General features: G+C 29.5%; 1 protein-coding gene across 1 annotated transcript in view; it reads left to right on the top strand.

Moving 5' to 3' along the window:
- LOC143249483 (vesicle-associated membrane protein-associated protein A-like) overlaps window positions 1-21,003 on the top strand; it is a 40,508-nt gene that overhangs the window by 2,807 nt on the left and 16,698 nt on the right. Inside the window, exons 2-5 of the mRNA XM_076499404.1 lie at window positions 9,402-9,554; window positions 15,691-15,794; window positions 17,085-17,165; window positions 18,975-19,064. Of these exons, the coding sequence (XP_076355519.1) occupies window positions 9,402-9,554; window positions 15,691-15,794; window positions 17,085-17,165; window positions 18,975-19,064 (428 nt within the window). The remainder of the gene's footprint in view (window positions 1-9,401; window positions 9,555-15,690; window positions 15,795-17,084; window positions 17,166-18,974; window positions 19,065-21,003) is intronic.

Here is a 21,003-nt window from a genome sequence, read left to right as displayed (position 1 = left end):
GGGACCATTTGGTTCTTAAGGCTTGTTCTTGTACATTTTGTCCTGAGAAAAGAACAAATTTAAATATTTTCTTTTCCAGGGAGTTATTAGTTTCTTTGTTAAACTACTGTTAAATGCTGTTAAATTTATTAGTTCTATTATACTACTACTAGCAACACAGCATATCTTCAGTGGTTTGAGTAGTTTATCCATTACTGTTGAAATTTGCATATTTGGTATATCTGGATATTCAAAAGGCTTTTGACAAAGTGCCACATAATAGCATTGTAAGGAAGATTATCATTGTGGATATGACAAGTAAGCTTAGATGATGATTACATTAGAGAAAGTTCAGATTGTAATAAATGAAGTTCAGTAAAATTCATTTGGAATTGCATGTTATCTTAGAACTCTATGTTAGCATCCATTCTCATTTTTTAAATATAAATTGACAAGGGAATGGAAAAAGAAATTGATTTAAGTTTGCTGGTGATATTAAAGTTGTGTGCAGTTGTTTTACAAAGGGACTTGCAACATTTAGTGAATTGAGTAAATAAATTGTAAAATGTATTTAATTATGCTAAGTACAAAGTGTATGTGAGCTGTTTTAATTTCCTGAAAAGAAGGCTGAAAGTTGTGTGGAAAGATCACCTAACCATTTGCACCACTACAGTAGTGTGTTGTGTCAGTTGCTCAGTTTACACTAAACATATAAGGGACACTTAATGCTGCATCTTCTGTCATGATGTCAGGAAAATGTGCATGCCATGAATCATGCATTCTGCAGGTTGCAACACAGCATGAAGTATGGACTTCAAAAGTGAAAAATAAAAATATTTGTTCATCTTAATTTTGGTTTTATTTACTCTTGAAATAGAACACTTTTGTGGACCCTCCAGCAGTACGTGTGGTTTAAACAAGTTACTATTTTGGTGGGAATAATATCATTAGTGTTTGTAGAAGAATTGATGTTGATATTTTGGTTAATTAGTCTCCTAAGCCTTTCAAGGAAAGTTTGTTTTCACAGAGAAAGCAATTGAGATTTTGAGTTTTCTACTAAAATATTGAACATAAAAGAGGTTATCATTTATTAGCATTGATCTTTGGCTATGTTTTCTTTAAGTATTGTGTCCAATCTTACTAATAAGGTCACTGAGTTGTTTTGGTTTAAAGGAGGGCTACTTCAGTGATTTCTGGAATGAAGTTGCTGTTTTATGAGGATGAGTTGTTCTTTAGAAAAGGAAAAGGATATGATTGAAATGTTCAAAACTATAAAGGTAATAGATGTATTTTTTAATCTTTAAATTACATAATTTCATATTTGATAAGATAGAAATAATTTCAAATAAAGCAATTTTTCTCTCTCAAACAGGGGGTTTGACCTATGGAATGGATTGCCTTCAAACATGGTAGATACAACAAAATAGGGAGATTTCAAGTGAAGGTTTGATGGATATTAATAAAACAAAAACATTATGGTTGAACATGTTCAGATAGTTTTGTTGAAATTAATAGAACAACCACAATGGGTTAAGGAATCCCTTGTTTGTGCTCTCATGTCATGCCTAGTACTTTCATTCAATCACTGTAGTTAGTGAGTTTCCATCTGTATCAAATGTGTGATTCAAATTACAACCTAGTTTCATTACTTTGCTTTACTATAATTAAAGGTAATTTTTCCATATTGCCAACTGATCCAACTAGTTCTGTAATACTTTAGCATTTTAAATTTAGCAAAAAATTTTAAAGTTTAAAATGTGATTAGCATACTGTACTCATTTACTAATTACACCCCTATCAATGTCATTTATGTAAATAAGGAAAAGGCACTGTCAGGTTTTTGCATGTGTATGGGACAATGGTTTACAGTAGATATTGTGGCTGGTTGATGTTAAATTTTAAAAATAAATGTACAGCAAATAATCCACTTGTTTCAAAGTATTATATTAAAAAACAAGCCAAATGTATATACAAGGGTTTGTTGCATTGTTAATTACCACAATTGTGTCCAGAAGAGTCCATCCAACAAGCTAGTTAAGTTACTTTAGAATCCAATTGAATTGAAAAGACAAATTCTTCTTCTCTACTGTGTTATCATGGCACAGTTAGGGATAAATTCACTTATGCTACTGCATGAGTTACCATAGCTGTATCCAGAATTTTGAACATTTATCTTTTATGTTAAAAGTCCACAGATTTGTTCAGTTGCTTTAGAACACAATTGACAAGACAAACTATTCTTTACTCTGTTATTACAATACAGCCTGTGATTATTGCACTTTAAAAGTTGCCACTATACACTCTTTATGGCCTAGCATACAGACACAGTTTAGATCTATTTGACTTTGTCTTACTTGCAATAACTTTTTAACAAATCACAAGATGTTATGATGTAATAATAACTTAGAGCAACAAAAAGAGAAGGCTCATGTAATGTCATTTCACAACATCTGAACTACATAAATGATTCATAAACAATTACATAAGTAAACATAACAATCATTTCTTAAAAACTTTAAATCTCATAAACATAAACTCAATAATTATTTCATATTAAATGTGAAAGAAACAGCTGTGTATATCAAATGAGTTTAAGCACTGATTCTTGAGACAGACCACAAATAATAATGGTGATTTTTTTCTTAGCTAATCTTTTGCATGGTATCTTAAGCACTTTAGTAAATACATCAAGTTCACATTATTTAGATTGTCCAGATGATCAGTAACATTCTTGAAAAAAGGTGAGAGGTTAGTAAAAGAATATTCTTTTTTTGGTGAATCCACATTGGCTTTCTTTTAAGACATATTTCACTAAATGATTTCATAAGCTGCTTTTATAAATCTTTAGAAAAGTTATCGGGAAATAAATACCTTATTATACAGTTTCTACCAAATCACTGATTAATGGAATATTATTGAAATTTAACTTCCTTCTAGGCTAACCAATCTGCAAACACACAAAAAATCACTTACCATTCAAATATTTATCAAGCCTCCCCACGAAATCTTTTTAAATTTATCGTATCCACCAAATCTGAAGTGAACCTATTTCAATGGCTATCTGCCCTCTTAGAAAAATAAAACTTAGATGAGGAAAGCAATTCAATGTCTTTCCTAAGGTAAGGAGCTCAAGAATGAACACAGTACTCCAAATGTGGTGTAACTGGTAACCTATCAAGAGAAATTATGATCTCTCTATTTTTGTAGATACAATCTAAAATCATATTTGAGCTACCATTAGCACCAGCATACTACTTGGATTTTTTAAGAGTCTGATCAACCAGAACACACAGATTTTCTTCCTAAATGCTGTTAAGGTTTCTTTCATCAAAATTATACATATAACTAGAATAAATTAATGTTAATCCACATGCATTTCCTCACACTTATAATTTAAAACTGTTTGTCATTTATTCACTTAACTTGCCAAGTAATCTTAGTTCTTTTCTACAGCATTCTCCTCATAGTTAGCAATACCCCAAATGTTAATATCACTAGCAAATTTCATTAATATATTGGTTGTTCCTTCATCATTGTCATTGCTGTCAATTGAAAAGAACAAAAGTCCTGTTATAGAACTTTGAGATATCCCTTGTACTGTTAGTTCAGTTTGATTGAACTTTTTGTATAAACAAACTTCTTTCTTCCATCAAGGGACTTGTAGAGAAAATTTTAATAAGCTTTTTAAGCCACTTTTTCAAAAACTTTTGAAAATATGTATACACCAAATCTGCAATTTTACTTTCATTTAAATTAATAGTAACTACTTTAAAAAAACAAAAAAAACTTGATTTTTCAAACTTTGTTAAATGACTTAGGAAACCCTATATTTTATATTTACCAACCACTGGTGTAAGACTAATAGGCATGTAACTGCTGTGACAGTTTTCATTGTTGCCTCTGAAAAAAAAGAGAAACACCAGTCTACTTCCAATATTCTGGCACCTGTCCACTATTGAATGACTTTTAAAAAATAGTAGCAAATCACTCGCACGTCCAGTCTTCAGCCTCCTTCAGAATCCTTTGGGAAATATTATCAGGCCTAGGAGTCTTTGTTTCATGCTGCTTTCTTAACAAACTCGAATTAATGTAATCCAGGTAATCACCTGGTTTGATCATTTTTCTACCAGCTGTTTAGGATGAGGAATATTACTTAATTAAATCTTCACTATTACAAAGTTGAATTGAATAACCTAGCTTGTTATATTTATTAGAAAAGGGTTTTCCTCCTTTGCCACCCTTCTAAAATTCTGCTTTTATTCTAACATTCTACTTATCCTTAACGTATTTAAAGAAATCCTGTTACCGTTACTTTTAGAATTCTTGCAGATGGGTGGCCTTACCCTCTTCCCCCCCTCAAGGGACAGTTAGCTGGTCCTATTGAGCAGAATTAAGTATTCTCAGTGGGTGTTGTGGACATTGTGTCTGATACTGTTGTATGAGTATAGTGCTCAAGCAACCCTTGTATTGCTGCAGTGTTCTTGTTTGGCATTGTAGTGCATCCCCTTGTAGGATCCAGTAGTCAGTGGGTACTGAATCTTTCTTCTTTCATTATGAATCTAAAATGGCTGACTGGTGAAGTACTATATCTTGAAGATTCTGAACCACGTTCTGCACCTTTATTTTGTTATTATGAATTCTTTGCCAGACAAACTTTTTTTATTCATAAGGGATTAGAGAGACTTGTTAGCTCTCCAAAGTCAGTGAAGATACTATGATTTGGGGATATCTCGTTTGAAACATCTACTCCGAAATGCAGTGAAATCCTCTTGAATTCAAAACCCATTAGGGACATACTGATTGAGGTTACTTCCCACTCTACATTGAATTCTTCATGAGGAGTTATTGTTGAGAGGAAATTGAAGGAGACCCTTGCTGGTTTCTCCAACCAAAGGAGTTTCTGCAGTGCAATGTATCTCTGTTCATAAAGATGAAATTATGCTGCCTACCAATGTTCTTATTTTGATATTTACCTTACCACATCCACCTGCTGCTGTGAAGGTAGATTATCTGAACTGTAAGATATGATAATGAATTCCCTACCCTTTCAAATGTTTCCAATGTCAGTGCTTTGATCATTTGAAAGCATCTTGTAATGGTTCTGTGATGTGTGCTTGTTGTGGCAGCAAGACCATGATGCCTGTGAATGCAAATTGGAGTCTTACTGTTAATTTTAGTGGTTCCCACCCCTCTTGCTATCAATCTTGCTTGAAGTGGGTGGAGGAGAAAAAGGAACAATGTTTAAATCTTCTTTTGTTCTTTGGCCATCTTGTTTCTGTAAAGATAAAAAGAGAGAAGTTATCCTGGCTAGGCTATACATTGGCCACAGTTTTTTAATACACCATTTTGTTTTATCTGGGACTTATTCACGACTATGTGACCTTTTTAACTCTCAAGTCATAATTGCCCACATATTATTGTCATTTGCGATGATAAGAAACCCACTTGAAATAAAAAATGTATCTTGGAATGGTTGATGTGGGTATTAACACTTTTATTGATAATAAAAATGTTTTTGTATTATTTGATGTTATAGTATTAAATAATGTACATTTTCAATGTAATTTACCACAGCCTTTAACTTGTTTTTATATTACAGTGGTGTGTACAATTACATTGAAAATGTTAATTGAGATTCATTGTGTGTGTGTGTGTGTATATATATGTGTGTGTGGAGAGAGTAGTTTCTGTATATGGGTATCATAATTAAATTATTAACTCACCAGACTACTTTATTCATATGCCATACGAAAGAATTACTTGTATCTATAATACTGCTATCTGCACTTTTTTGTTTTCTTCACTTTCAATTGTTCATGTGCACAAGCTAAAGGCTAAAATCTGCAAATTAATAAAGCATGATCGTTATTATTATTAACTCAATTACTTCCAGCCCTAACAAAATATTTTTGTTAATTTATTGAAAACTGATATTAGCTTCGTCCTTTGCATGTAAAAGTTTAGTTCCTTTTTAAATCCTGTCAATATATATGTAGTAATGTAGTAAAAAAAAAAATTTTATAAATCTACAGTGGAGAAGAAAACATTTGATTAGGTCTTGTACAGATATGCAAAACATTAATAAAACAAAGTTCATTCTATAAGCCATAAGCTAAGTCTGCAGGCTAAAATAATTGGCACCTCTACTGAGTCATTCTGTGTCAAATCATTAAAGGGGCTACAGGTGACCCTCACAGAATGCCTTAAAAAAATTCAAATGTGCTTATCTACCCATATAATGAAAAATTCCCAAAGATTAGATCAATATATCTAATAGTTTCTGATTTACAGCCGTGTAAAATTTGATTACTTTTGTTTTATTTTTGGTGAATTCATTTTTGGGTGACTTTGGCTGCTTAAAGCTGCAAGAGTAATGGTGGTAGAAGGCTGAAATGTGCAACACTGACTGAATTAATCTCGCAGAATTCAAAAATGGTCTCAAACCAAATTTATCTCTCTTAGGATTTTCATAGTGAGGCTGTAAAATCACCTGAAAATCCAAAATCGTAAAAAACATTGATTTATTTAATAAGACATAGTTCTAAGACTTAATATGATACAAAGCTGAATTCTTTTTTCAAATTTCCTATAGCATATTAGTCAACAAGTCAGCAATTGTTGTAATTAAAAGTCTATTAGATCTCCTGTAAAAAAAAAAAGTTAGTTGCATGCAACTTTTTGTGATTTAGCTAAAAATAGCCCTACTTCAGGCCACAGTTTGACCATGTCACCAGTTATTCAGCCTTTTAATATTTTTCCATATATTCTTACATCTCTGAATATGATCTACAAAACAAATCAAAATGGTGTTCAACCTACTTTTTGAGTTCTAATTGTTTAAAGTATTCTCTGACCATACTTTTTTTACTTGAAGAAAAAACCTTCAATTCAGGTGTTACTGTGTGCAAATATATCCATACAATTTTGAATAAAATTATGAATCCAATTGAAATATTCTAACCAGCCTTTACCATATATTCTTACATCTCTGATAATGACCTTCAAAAAAATTAAGATTGTGAAAAATAATAAATTAATAGGTGGCCTAAATAAAATAATTGATTTATTTCAATTACATATTTGTAAAAAAAACATTGGTTGTTTGGGAATGTTGAAATCTTACTTCTGCAGTCAGTGTAGGAAACCATGGTCCTATTGATTGCTTCAGTATTACTCAGTGTTTTACACAAAAATTCACTTCTGGTAAAAACGTTCACTTCAACTGAATATATAAATGCAATAAAGCTCAATGAGGAAAAGTACCAAAAGTATTTTGCCTATTCTTCAGCAAACTGATATTAGTTTAACTTCACATAAACAATACATCTGCAGTATTAATTTAATTAATTGTCATATACTGTATGACGAGTGACTTTTTTTCTTACAACATCTTGTTGGTAGTAGCAGTGAAAGAGATGCTGCAGCAGCTCAAGTAGGGTCTAATGATAGCAATGACAATTATCAGCCAGGGAAATATGTGGCATGTATAAACAATCATGAATGGTATGTGGAAAACATGAAAGATAGATCAGATGAACATTCCAATGCATTAGTATCATTTATGAAGAAATCAAGAAACGAACTGTTCTCATGGCCTTGCATGGATAGTAAAGATGAAAGCTGGATTCCTTTACAACATATTCTTTGATAAGTGCACCTATCATGCAAGGCAGTGGTGCTCGCCACTGTGTTCTAAGTCTCATTGTGATCTCAACATAATCAAACTCAAATTTCTGAAATTTATTCAAGCTGTCTGAACAAAGCAATGTTTATTTGATGTTGTTAAGGCTAATTTATCGCCAAAGCAGTTTATGAAACATTTCATTGTTACAATTATTTCAGTTTGGTGTGACTATAATCTTTTTCAGTTATCTCCTGTTGTAGCACTGTGCTCTTTGTGTCTGATTTACCTTTGTGTTTATTATATTATGAATCTTAAATTCAGCCATATCTGCATAACTGTAATGCATACATAATATATTTGCATTGCCATGTGATCTAACTAGTTATGCCAATAAACTTGTTCAGAAATGAATTAATTCTTTCTTGTTTCTTAGAACTACATTATTTAACATTGTGAAAGGCTGGTTAGAATATTTCAGTGGCATTCATAAAATTGACAGGTATTTTTCAAAATTGTATGGATATATTTGCACACAGTAACACTTGAAGTTTTTTTTTTTTTCAAGTAAAAAAATGTATGGTCAGAGGATACTTTAAAAAATAACTCAAAAAGTAGGTTGAACACCATCTTGATGTGTTTTGTAGATCATATTCAGATATGTAATATATGGTAAAAACCTGAAAAGGCTAAATAACTGGTGAAGTGGTCAAACTGTGGCCTGAAGTAGGACTATTTTTAGCTAAATCATAAAAAGTTGCATGCAACTCAATTTTTTTACAGGAGATCTAACAGACTTTTAATTACAACAATTGCTGACTTATCAACTAATATGCTATAGGAAATTTGAAAAAAAAAATCAGCTTTGTATCATATTAAGTCTTAGAGCAATGGCTTATTAAATAAACTAATGTTCTTCATGATTTTGGGATTTTAGGTGATTTTACAGTCTCACTATGAAAATCCTAAGAGAGATAAACTTGGTTTGAGACCATTTTGAATTCCATGAGATTAATTCAGTCAGTGTAGCACATTTCAGCCTTCTACCACCATTACACTTGCAGCTTTAAGCAGCCAAAGTTGCCCAAAAATGAATTTGACAAAAATAAATATAAATTAAATTTTACAGGGCTGTAAATCAGAAATTATTAGATATATTTATCTAATCTTTGGCAATTTTTCATTATATGGGTAGATGAGCACGTGAATATTTCAAGGCATTCTGAGTGGGTTACCTGGAATATTTTCCAAAATCTGGATGATTTGACATGGAATGACCCTACTGTTGTCTAATATAATAAAAATGTTGTATTATTATTTGACATTATAGTGTTACATAATGTACATTTCCGACGTAATTTACCACTGCATTTAAGTTGTTCTTATATTACAGTGGTGTGTCCAAATACATTGAAAATCATAAGATTTATTGTGTGTGAAGGGAGTAGTTTCTGTATCTTTGGCATAAGAGTTATCCTTTCAAATTTATATATTTTGTGACTTCTGGGGTATATAATGAATAGATAATTAAATTGAGAAATAAGTTTTAGTACTATGTAGTGTGAGCAAGATGTGTCCTTTGCATCAATTGTGCCTATGGCTATGAAAGAATTTTTTTTAGATGTATAAGCAGTAATTGTTGTTCACATGTATGTTAAGGACAGTATATAATTGTCATTTGTAAAAAGTGAAACATGATTTCTAATTTTATCCTGAAAAGTACAAGTGCTACTTTATTTGAAATATGTTACTGAAATATATATCTACATTATTTATATGGTTTTTTTTTTTTTAACTTCAGGACCCTTCACAGATGTTATTACTTCAAATCTATCTTTGTACAATCCATCAGAATGGAGAGTATGTTTTAAAATAAAAACTACTACACCAAAGAGATATTGTGTGAGACCAAACAGTGGAATTATAGAACCCAAACAGCAAATCACTGTATCAGGTAAGTTTTCTGTAATTAAGGAAGAGTTTATACTTTATATGATATTTTCACTGCTTTAAAAAATAATGCAATTTTTATACTGACTTCAGAAAGTATATCAAAAAGTTGCTTTAGAAAACTTTGTTTCATTATATATCTATCATATCTCAAAAGTTCTGATGACCCCTCGTATTGGCCAAAAGGCCTTGTTGGTATTGTATATGTATGTATAATGTGGCTGACATATTGTACATTTCTTTTTACTTTGTTTCTTAAGTTCTTAGAATTATATAGCAGAAATAAGTTATATTTAAAGTCTTTCAAGAAGTCAAATTTTGTAGAGAAAATGAAGCAAATGGTAATCCAGATGTTAGTTCAGTATACATGTATAATCAATTACACACAGCATGTTCAAATGATTAAAATTCTTATGGAATGGTCTGGGACAAACTGCTGCTTCTTGCCAGCTCAGGATCTTGGTTAACCAAGTGCAATTTCTCTTAATCCTGGGGCAAAATATTTTGTTTCAAGGCAAAGGAATTAATATAAGAAAATGCAAAATTAAATGACACTCAAAGTACTGGATAAAAACAACGTTTGTCAATTTGTTGCCCTTTCACAAGTTTTTCTTGCACAATTTGTAAACAGTATTATACTACTTTAATTGCTGTGCAATCATATCCATAGAAAAACCACTAGTGTGTTTATTGACAGTTCTTGTAAAATGATCTGATTTGCCCTTAATTTTTAAAAAGGCCTGTACTAGAGTCTTTTTGACATTTTCCACTGGTGTTTGTTATAGGATGTTACATGTAAGAAACATCTATTACATTTCTGTGTTACTATGGCATCAGTATGAAATCGGAAAGTGAAAAGTGTACAAGAATTTGTCAAAGGTGTCATGACTTGCACAAATATTGGCTTCATTTGCAGAGGACAAAGTAGTTTGGTGGATTTCATTAGCAACTACTAAATATTGCTTAGCATCTTTTAACATTCATTATTTTAACATTATAGCAATTAAATCAAGTACTAAAAGTCTCCTCTTTGTAAAGATGTCTATTAAATAAAAATAAGTAAATAGTTTGTTTTTATTCTAAATAACACTTTTTTATTCAGCTTCAAACCCTAATATTTAGTTGTACTATACATGATGACATTTGATAATCAAAATAGTTTCAAGAAAATTAATCTGCTTTTCACTTTTGTTTTGATAATATTTCATCACTCTCCTTGAAGTGTGGTTTTGTTTGCTTTTTGAAGTATAAAATGTCAAATGACTTCAACAGTAATTTACCCCTCTTGCTGTGGACACTCTTTACTGTTTATATCATGAGGTTTTCAGTGAGTTACATTCAAAATTTAAACTGCTTTTTTTACATGCTATACCAATTAGCATATCACAAAACTGTAGCTAAGATTCTACGTTTCAGAAATATACAAGTTACCAGTTCTTAATTTTATAGAACAATATTTTAAAAAATCCTGAATTTGCACTAGTGTTAGAAATGTGACTTTTTCTCTAAACATTCCACCTTCTCCAATTTATTTACCACCCCTCCAAGAAGTACAAAATTTAACATGCATTACTCATTATAGTGTTTTCTATTAGCCTTTAATTGAGATTGGTTACAGAAACATCAAATATAAAATCACACCCCTCTTGTCATACACACTTATCATGTCCTCTCTTTCAGGATTTGTCAATAGTTATATGTTTTTACAGAAAAATGTTAATTTCTATGAAGTATTCAATACAAAATAATTGCTGAAATAAAATGTAAACAAACAAGTCAAGTGATACTAGTTGGATAGATCTTATTAAAATTGTTTTTAAGTATTTCTTTTTACATCAATTATATAAATAATTAAGGATTCCTACTTGTTATTAAAATATTTTTTTCCTATTTATTTGATCAGTTTATTATGTGTGCATGAAATGGACACATCTATAGTCTTTCACAAAACTGTATATATATATATATATAAAAAGTCCAATCAAGTCCAAAAAAGTCAATATGTTGAACATAACTCTTAGAGAATGTTTCAACAACCACAAATCTTCTATTAACTCCTCAAAATATTTCCCTGTTGTTTAAAACTTTATCCAGCTTGGGCATTTCATTAACAATGTTATTCTCATCAGCATTGAAACAAGATTGTAAACTAAAGTTGATAACTGTAAAATAAAATTATTGGATTGCTAACATAAACACTATTTAACCTTGTGGAATCAGTCTAGATCTTGGAATCGGTTATCTCAGATCATTGGTTCTGTTTGTGTTGTCCAAAAAAGTTTTTATTTTTTATTTCTTTCTTTCATGTCGTGTGAACTACCTGTTTGTATAAATTGATTAGCTTAACATCTGTTTTTCAACCAATCTTCAGGTGTTGCCTTTATTTTTACTTAAACACTTAAGTATAATTTTATATATATATATTTATACTTTATTTCTTTGGCCTGCTCTAAAGCAGAACATCCCTAACACCATTTTACTTAATGCTCTCATTGGTAGCTACATGAGCCATAGTGAGTTGCTTTTTCTTATAATGGTGTGAATAATAGTTACACGATTCAAAGCGCAGTAAAACAATAAAATTTAAGTATCAATAGATGTATATATTTATGAGTTTAAAGCTACTCAGGATACACAAATGTAGCTTCATGTTACAGTTTGAAGTCATTTTTGAAAGAAAAAAGGGTAGTTTAGATTTATTTTGATTTTTTATTGTTATTTAAGAGTTTCATCAAATTGACCAACCTTGTATAGAGTTGGGGAAGAGAAAATAATAGAAAATAGAAAGTGTACTGAAAAATAACATTTGAAGTGTATTTAAGAGGTTTTAGAGATTATTGAAATGACATTTGAGATTTTCAAGGTGAAGAAAAGTACTTTTAACGTGAAAATCACTTTGTATTTGTACTGATAAAAATATATTCATCAAGAAATATTTTAGTAAAATTACTTTCTTAGAAAACTGATTTTTGTAAACAAGTCATCTGTAATGTGTACTAAAACTCTGCCAAATTTTGTGAAGATATACATGCTGTATTAGAAATTTTTTATGTTAAAACAATATTCAAGTGAAAATGTTTGTGGTTGGTCAAAGGGGCTGAGTCCATATTTGAAAAGCTCATAACTGGCTATATATGTGCATGATAAAGTGAAAATATTGTACGTCATTTGGTGGTAATTTGGTAAATGAACATCAGCTTTGACTATTGGTTTATCAGACTGAAACTGATGGCAAACCTTTTGCTGAAATTTGTGATATGACTAAACATTTAAATGCTCTCCTGTTTATAAAGAGAATATATTAGCAATATTCTGTATTCTGAACATTTTGTGATAAATATTGGGTTTGATTTGAATTATATGTATATTAATCCCTTGGTAATAAGTAGGAAGATTAAGAAATCAAAAAGATAAATCTCAAGGACAACAGAAGGATATTTTTATTCCCTTAGTATTTTAAAAAATCAAAGATCAAATATTCTGTCATGCTCTTTCATTTTTTATAGATCTGTTGATCATGGGTTGGTGTCTGAATTTGAGGATTAGAGTTGATAATTTTACATGTGGGGTACTAAGAGTTGTTTGAAAATTATAGCCAATTAGTTTTCTGTAATATGAAAAATCTTAGAGTTTGATAATATAAGCTTTACAAAATTGAGTAAAATATAAAATAAAGTCAGCATAGATTTACCAAAAAATCTTTCTATACTAATTGTTCCACTTTTTGTTATGAACAACTTGTTAGCTGGATGGTAGAAAGAACAAGGGTTTAGTGTACTTATATTTCTAAGTTTGTTGTAAAATGACATGTGTAAGATTAGTTTAGGAAATCATTTTCAATGACAGCCTTTAAGTTAAAGAATCTAATGGTTCCTTGTAGTCCATATCTTCTATTTACATTTTAAAGATGTAGAATGTGGATCTGTGTTTAAAAAGCTTATTTATATTACATTTAATATGCATGTTACATTTCTGGGTTATTTAGCCAAAAATTAAAAAAAAAAAGGAGAAAGTGTATAATGTTATTTATAGTTCAACTTGATCATTTTTATCATTTGATCCTTTCACCATTAACTGTTTTCTTTATTAATAGGTACTCATGTAGTATTAAACAGAAATAAGTTGTTTTATGATCTGACTGGTAGTTAATGTTTTAGATTGATATTTTCACCATTCACATAGTGTTATTGAAAGTTTATCTTTGGAAAACAGGTACTAACTTGTGCATTGTTATTATGAATTTATTGTGGTATAGAGGAGCTTTGAGGTATTTATGTAGATTAAATGTCTGAAACTACTTTCCTGTGTTTGCTATTTTATATAGTTTTAATTATCTTGGTTATTATTTCGTGCTTGAAAATTAGTGTTATACAAAGTATTTGTAGGTGTTAATCTTTTCATGACAGGTCATGAATCAAAGACCATGTCATCATGTTTCTTGACTTGCATTTAAAGTTTTATTGAACTGCTAATTTATGGACATGTCAAGTCTGATATTAAATTGTAGATTATAATTCAAATATTAGTATTATACATTAGTTAATTTAAGAAGTAAATGAAGAACACACCTAAATACCAATTTTTGTAAGTCATGCTAAATAACAATCTTCATTCAAGTATATTGAATGCAACACTTGTTCAAATTAGATGTTTGTGATGTCAAAATACAATGCTTGAAGTTTCATACAAATCAAGAACTCAAATTACCAATATTGACAAGCTAGAATATAAAATAAGAACCTTCTATTTCTTTATTTTGCTGAAATGTGGCTTATGTATTGAATAAAACATAGCTGTGTCCCATTCACTATTCATTTTCTGAAACAGTCCCTTATGAACATTACTTAAACACACACACACACACACATGATGTGAATAACCATTGTGGTTTTCTCAGCTATTTTAGTCTTAAAAGGCTATCACATTCTTTTGAACCTCAGTTACTAAGCTTGATAAATTACAGTGGAATTCTGTGGTATTGATATAGTAATTTAATTTTCTGATTATTGAACTGTATTTATAACCTAATTTAATTTTTTTTGTATTCTCCACGTGTGAAATGTTAAAAAGCTTAGCAACCTACGTCCATTGGCAATCAAGTTCAAAGGTCATAGTTAAAGAGAGAAATGTTTACTTCTATTTTTTATTTTGAGAAAAATTTAATAGCTTATTTCTAAATAGTATTATTCTATATACGTATATGATGTAAAAGTTATTGAAGTGTGACAATGTTACAAAATACTAGTCCACTAAAATGCAGCCAAAACAGGGTCACTTTGTAAAGGTTAAAGGTCAGTTGTATATTATTGCATCAATGCAAGTTATGTAATGTTAGCAAGGCATGATTAGAAGCTCAGTATAATAAAAAAAAAAAAAGAAGATAAATATATATGTATATAACTTTTTGAGACTCAAGCTACTTAGATGAAACATTAGTATTATGTTATAATTTGTAGTAATTCTTAAAAGATGAAAAGCATAATTTATATTTCTAATTTTGTTATGATGGTTACAAGGCAAGTCAAATTGACAGACACCATATACATGTGGTAGAGAAAATAACTGACTGATAAAATATGAAATAACTGAAAACAAACATTTGAAGTATATTTAGAAGGGTTTAGAGATTGCACAAATATTTGAGATTTTTTAGATGAAGAATAGTTTTTAATCATGACAAAATCACTTCGTACTCAGACTAGTAATGAAATGGACTCTTATTTTCACACACATTTTTTTAAAATTGATTATTTTATATACAAAGAATATGTAATCTTTACTAAAAGTCTACCAAATTTTGTGAAGATGTGCATACTCCATCAAAAGTTACGGTATAAGTACTTAACATGAGCAAATTTGAAAACAAACTCATGAATATTGTACAAAGCTCTCTGAGAAAGAGTTAATGTATTTCTGATTTTGTAGAATATCATTTGGGCTAGTTAATAAAAACAGTTTTTATCTTGTTAAATTAGTATAATATTACTACTAGTTTAACAGAAAGCAAAAAAATAACCACTTACAATACTTAGTGATGAAAGACAATATTCAGTTAGTTGATCCAGAAAAAGCAAATGATTATTCAATTTAGCTCATTTCTTTAAGTCCATAAGAAATAAATATTCCACTTTTGTTCTCAGTTATGCTTCAGCCATTTGATTATGATCCTCATGAAAAACTTAAACACAAATTCATGGTTCAGACAATGATTGCACCGGAAGGAGACTGTAATCTTGAAACAGTGGTAAGTCTTCTCATTAATAATAGTTTAAAATCTCATTTCTGCTTTGCTGGCTTTTTCTTTTATTGTGTCTGCCTGTGTACAGTAACTCATACTTGGCATGCTTCAAATGTTTACAAATTTGCATACATTTTAAAATATTGTTATGAGATGGTTATAATCAAGTTTGCATAATACCTATAACTGTTCAAGTAATAAAGATACATTTAAACTATCACTGAATAGGCAGTTACAGCTTGTTTAACCCTTTCACTCCAAACATTGACTGAATACAATTGAACCTTTATTGAATGTGGAAATCCACTCTTCTCCATGGTAGACAAAATTATTTTTCCACTTACAGTGACAGTTGACAGCTCTTGAAATGGTTGCTATTTTACTTTCATATGCTTAAAAACTTCTTGCAACAATATTTGCACATTTACTCTCATATGCTTAAAAAACCCTTACAACAACATTTGCACATTTTCTTGTTGAAAATCTAAATTCCTTTATGTGAAATTGTTTGCAAGAAATTTTAATGTCTGATAAGGAACTTTTACTGTCATTTCAAGTTTGAAAAGTAAGAATGGATGTCATTTAAGACTTACTTTATAGAGAATTAACTTATGGGAATAACTCTAAAATCTAATTATGCAGTGAAAAGATTAAACTATCATGCTTTTAAGAACTTCTAATGGTTTCTCTCTTTAATCTTTTATTCATATAGAATTAATATCATGCATAGCTACAAGAGTTTTAAAAAAGAAAATTGATAATGTTATGAATAATAAAGGTTGATTTTGTTTTATTTTTTATTTACGGTGACTGAGCAGGCGAAGTCTTGAAAGGCCACATTTTATTGCTTTAAAGAAAGTTTTCATAACAAATTGTCCTCAGTTATATGTAAAACCTGCACTGTCTTTTATGGTTGAATTGTATTAATTTAAAGTAAAAATTTGTTTTGTTAGTATTATGTTCATGTCAAGATTTTTCTTTGTATTCACTCATTTATTTTAGGTATGGCTCATGTTACTTAATTTTACACCTGTCATACCTTCTGATTTACTAGTGTATAAATTTCATTTTTCATATTTTTTTTTAATTGAAGTTAAGTTTTGGAGGAAAATAGAAGCACTGATTTGTATTTGAGAACTGTACACAAGGTTTTGCATTTCAGTATTACAAAATTCTATTGATATTTGAATATAATGTTAGATATTATTCACAACAGATAATGTTTTTGGTAGAAACTATTATTGTGGGTTTTCTTTAACATCTAATGATATTGATAGTAATGCATATCTCCAATAGTGGAAATATGCCAATGCAGAAAATTTTATGGATTCCAAACTAAGGTGTGTCTTTGAACTTCCTTCAGAAGAAATTTCTCAGGTCAGTAATACAGGAAGTTATTATTTCATTCTTTCATAATTTAACTTAAAAATGGTTTAAGAATTTATTTGTTTTATTAAATTAATAAGATTGTTCTAATTAGCTGATGTCTCACCTTTTTATGTTTATTGTAGAAGTTTTAGGTTTTAACTCTCATCTTAACATCATTATTACCTCATTAAACATGATCAAAGTTTATAAACTGTAGGAAGTTTACATAAAAATGTTAAAATCTTAAAGTTTCTTCCAAATGTCCTTGAAGCTTTCTTCTTTATTCTGTACACTATGATAATTACTTGTAGGACTAGCTATTTTTAATGTTTATGGAATTTTGAATTGTAAAACATAATTAGAGAATGTTAATTTTACATATTGTACAGTTTCTTACTTAAATGTATTCTCAACTACTTGAAAGTATGCAATAAATAGCTCCAGCTTCAACCTGCTAATAAAATTTGCCCTTTAATAAGCTTACTATGATTGATTAATTATGCAAAATCTTCTGGGTTTTTTATTTTTTATTTGCATTTGATGGATATTTGTTTTATGTTAATTAACTTTTGTACTGCACAGTTTCATTAATACCTTTTGCATTCTTCTAGAATACTTGCTATTGCAAATTATAATATGCATGATAAAATAAAACTACAAGAGGGGTACATAGGCTGGATGGTCAAAGTGCTGTTACAATGAATACCAAAATACATATTAAAAATAGCATTTTGTGTTTTATTCTTTGATTAAAATATGAGTTTGAAACTAATAATTTTTGATATGAAAATCAAGCTTCCTATGTTTAAGATGTAGAAGTATTTAATCTATATGCCTTCTACTGATCAGTAAGTTAATGATATAAAGGAAACAGAAAAAATAGGATGGTCTGAAGTATTAAAATCTTATTGTTTCTAGAGCTAATTCATGGCTATCAAACTTTGTTTTAATTATTAGGCATTATTGCTGTAAAAGCATGTTTAGAGTAATTATTTAATAATAAATATATGATTTATTTCAAATTTTGAAAAGTTGGTCATGTCACAGTGTAAAAAAAAATTATATGAATAATAAAATACATGGTAAACAATTTTGTTTATCACTGTGACATGTGACTGCTATTTTCATATTTGGCTTTTTTTTGTTGTCAGACAATCTGCCATTAGGGTAAGAACAATTTAAATTCCACATTCAGTAACAGTTTGGTGTGAGATAAAGAAAAAATACTAGATTGTACCAATAAATAAGTAGGCACCTTTCAAAGGGTAAAGAAAAAAAAAATCTAAATGAAAATGTCAAAGGATGATGTTTCTTGTTTTCATGTGGTTTACTATCATATTGAAAATCTAATTACAAGTTAGATGCAAAGAGTAGTAATTGCTTAATTTATTTGACTTCAACATGTTTTCAAAAAAACATTTATGAAAGTTTAAAATTCTCAATGAAATTTTACATGGGAATTACTTTATATTAATCTTTTGAAAATTTAATAAATATGAGCTAAGTTTGTCACCTTCATTCTATAATTCATGCTGATTTGTGTACAAGTGCATGCATGTTATGTAGTATATCCATATTAGTGTATACCTTTTTTTACATTGTGTATATATGTATTTGCTTTTTCTTGTTAAATGCCTTTTTGTTGAAAGGATTAATAGAAAAAGTAGTTATTGTTAAACCTAAGTCCTAAACTGTTTTTAAATTTTATAATTTTTTGTGTTGTTTGTTAAATTTGTGATCTTATTATATCTATTTTATTGTTAATTTTTCTTCTGTTATGTACTTGTAGCATGAAGAGAATGTTTTGTGCACTTACAGAATAACCTAGACCCTAACATAGGACATGTGGAAGAAAATTCTCCATTGATAAAACTGTCTTCAGATCCCTTACCTAAGCCTTCACCCAAGGTGAGTTACCATGACTATCATGTACTTATTTATTAAAATATTCATGTAAACACTTTTGGGGGCATGGAATTTATATTGCCCAATGTGAGAGACAATAAGAGTTGTCTGAGAGTTAACAAGTTTTACCATTTTACATTGCCAATTCAACAAGTAGTTTTATTTTCTACATTATTCACATTTTATTGACAGAAAACATGTTTGGTAGATTTCAAGGAAACTGTGTAAGTTCCAAGATATTCTGAGCTGTAGGAGTATAGGAAATATGTGTGAACATTTTAAAAATCTCTTTCTAAATCTCAACCAAAATTGTCTATGTAAAGAAATATGTGTGTGTGTGTGTGTGTGTGTATTATTATCTTAATTCACACATACACACACAGGAACAAACATTTTATCCTTTTTGTCTTACAGTTGGAGCCAAATGAAAGTTGAGTACCAGCTCTTAGGAAAAATTTACATCATAATAAAAATTGTAAAAGCTTCTCAAATGAATATCCAACCTCTAAACACAGATAGCTATTACCTCTAGAATTTGCACATTCTTCTTGATGGATTTGAATGTCACCAGCTTTGTGGAAACTCCTGCCTAATTTTATGTGTATATATGTAAATTTGCACTACTATGTGATGATGTATGATGCAGTAAAACCCTACACAAGTGGGACACACCTCCACGTAAAATACTATTTCTACATTTGTGCATGAGAGAATCTTCATATTTTTCCTTGAACTTTCGTATTCAGACGTTTTGAATTTTCTGAGAACATTTTCTTATTTTAAATTTCATCTCGATTTTAACATACATTATATGATTGTAATGGATCAATGTGAACTTTATCTCTGTTTATGTGGATGATGAGATTTCTCACATGGAGTAAATTTAACATCATTTCTGTTGATTTCTCTACCTGTGGTTGATGATGGCCTTTGTGAATTTTTTGCAGGATTCTTATGCAGCAAAGTTCATCTACTATCATCTTTTCCACTCATTTCCTTTGCTAGTTTTTTCAGTCTGACTTTAAAGAGGACAATTTTTAGCACTTTTTTTACGTTAAATTTTCTAAGGATACTTTTGTATTTAATGAATATCTCTTGACTTTTCCTGCTCACCTTACATAAACCTTAATGGTTTTTTCTTTTCCCTTTGTAGTCAGTTTGGTACCTCTCATTTCCTGTGGGTTGAATTTACTCCCACTCTTTTATACCTTGTCCTTTTCTTACCATATGATACATAGAAGTTAGTGTATAGATTTAGTTCATTACTTCTTAACAAGTAACTTGTTAGGATCCACTGTTTAAATATCATTTATTATAAGTCCATATATAAAAAAATTGTTCATTACTCTTGTACCACGTAGAGTATAATGTTTAGTCATAGTTACTTATTCCTTAACATTTACAAGTAGTTTATTTTGTTTAGTTATAGTTCATCACTCTTTCACATGTACAATAGAAAATATTTGGTCTTAATTACTGCATACTATATAAATATGCATGCTAGTGTTTAGTTGGAGTAATGTTATGTTTAAGTCTAATTTATTACCTCTTCCTTATTCTTTGCTATTTAATTAGGTGTTAATATATAGCTGTATCAGGCTGTTGCATATGAAATGTTAGGTTTTTAGAAAGAAAATGTAAAACAAGTACAACTTTTTGTTTAATTTATTTAATGAAATTATCTTTTAGACTCAGTACACTTGTAAATTTATAAATGCCATCTTTAAAGAATTGGATGTTCTTTGATGCAGTAAAGTCTTCAAAGGCACTTTGAAGATTAAAATTATTTTTAATCTTAAAATGAAAATTACTTTGCATGTTAGATAGGCAACATGTGAGCACAAAAAATGGCCTGAGAGAAGCATTGCTTAGCAAACTTTAAGACTTGATTAAAAAAACATTGATATTTTGCATTTGAAAGCATTGTAATGTTTTCTGAAAA

This window comes from Tachypleus tridentatus, chromosome 1 (genome assembly GCF_004210375.1).
Source record: "Tachypleus tridentatus isolate NWPU-2018 chromosome 1, ASM421037v1, whole genome shotgun sequence".
NCBI lineage: Eukaryota > Metazoa > Arthropoda > Merostomata > Xiphosura > Limulidae > Tachypleus > Tachypleus tridentatus.
The sequence above is the reverse complement of the archived record's forward strand: the minus strand, read 5'-3'. Positions and strand labels throughout refer to the sequence as shown.